General features: G+C 54.7%; 1 protein-coding gene across 1 annotated transcript in view; it reads left to right on the top strand.

The window, feature by feature from the left end:
• CD34 (CD34 molecule) overlaps window positions 1-1473 on the top strand; it is a 12630-nt gene that overhangs the window by 10819 nt on the left and 338 nt on the right. The window contains exon 9 of the mRNA XM_010135609.1: window positions 1430-1444. Coding sequence (XP_010133911.1) covers window positions 1430-1444 — 15 coding nt within the window. The remainder of the gene's footprint in view (window positions 1-1429; window positions 1445-1473) is intronic.

Consider the following 1473-nt stretch of genomic DNA (forward strand, 5'->3'; position numbering starts at 1 on the left):
AGGGGTGTGTTGGTTTTTATAGAGGGCAGAACAGCCGGTAGAGAGGAGCCCCGGCAGTGCTGGGGCATGCCTGGCGGGGAGGGAGGGGAGGGGGCTGCTCTGCACCCTGCGCTCAGGACCTCACCCTGTGCTGGTGTCCCCAGGTCACCAGGACAGCTCAGCTGGCACGTGGGGCATTGTGACCCAGGGCTGGGCAAGGCGAGGGGCAGCAGCAGAGAGGCCAGACCATAGAGGCTGAAGGGAAACCTCTCTTGCCTTCTAAAATTAACTCTTGGCTGATTGCTTCCCTGGCGAAACCGCCCCTTTCTCCCTTGTACTTCTAGGTCTAACACTTGTTTTTGCCCAGCAGTAAGCACTCATCCAGCAAGACCCCTTCAGAGACACCAAAACATTATGAATTTGTCATTAAAAGTGACACTCTTTAACTTTCCATTTGCTGCCTTTGAGTTATACGTCTGTCTGGTTCCGATGCTGTAAAAAAGGCCATTTCTCTCCACACTTAACAAGTGACGGTAATAAAATATATCAAGAAAGAAATTTCCTATTTCCATTTTCCCCTTTCCAGGCAGGCTGACCAATGAGGACTCTTCCCTCCCAGTGACTTTCAGAGACGTGAGCCCTCTGTGAAGCGAGGACTGGCCATGCCTTTCCCCATCGCTACCTGTGGGCATGTGGATGGTTGTGTCCAGGGAAGCCATTAGGTTATCTCATTGCAGAAAGGATGCTCTCAAAACAGAGCAGATAGAAAGTGCAGGTGTCAGAGGCAGGGGCGTCGTAGCTTGGGTCCGCGAGCCCGCTGCCTCCAGGTACCGTCTCCAGGATGCTGGCATCAAGAGAAAGGGAATGTAGATGCGTGGCTGGGAGTTGCCCATGTAAATGCATGGCAGTGGCAATCCAGTTTCTGGGAGAAGCGTGTCCAGCACACCCACCTTGCAGCCACGGACAAGGGTATCACCAAAGGGGCTGAACGAAACAACAGGGCAGGGAGCTCAGCAGCCTGTGTTGTGCGGGATGCCGCTGAGCAAGCAAGGAGCAGGGCTCCAGATAAGGAGCTGGAGAAGGCCTCCCAGGACCAGCAGTGCCCACTCCATGCTGCCAGACCTGCCACAGTCCAACAGTTGGGAGTTATCGTGGCAGGGGAGAGAGGCAGCTCTGCTATTGCTCTGGATCCTCCAGAGCCAAGGCGGAAAGCAGAGGTGGTCTGTCACGGGATGGCTTTGCAAACCCAAGGCAGGGTCAGCTCCAATGAGAAAACAACAAAACCTGACGGCTTCTCTTTTCAGGTCCAGGAGAAAAAAAACGCAGTTCCTGGCTGGTTTTCTTGCTTTGTCTTGCTGCGGCATGGTTCAGGTCCTCTGTTCCCCTCCTCATCAGTGGGAGCAGGTTCCCGTGCCTGTAGTTGTTTGTACCTCCTGTCCAGGAAGCACAGGCAGGCAGCCAAGCCGCAGCCCGCAATCCAAGACAGGGCTGTCA

The sequence above is a fragment of the Buceros rhinoceros genome, unplaced genomic scaffold (assembly GCF_000710305.1).
Source record: "Buceros rhinoceros silvestris isolate BGI_N320 unplaced genomic scaffold, ASM71030v1 scaffold18030, whole genome shotgun sequence".
Taxonomy (NCBI): Eukaryota; Metazoa; Chordata; class Aves; order Bucerotiformes; family Bucerotidae; genus Buceros; species Buceros rhinoceros.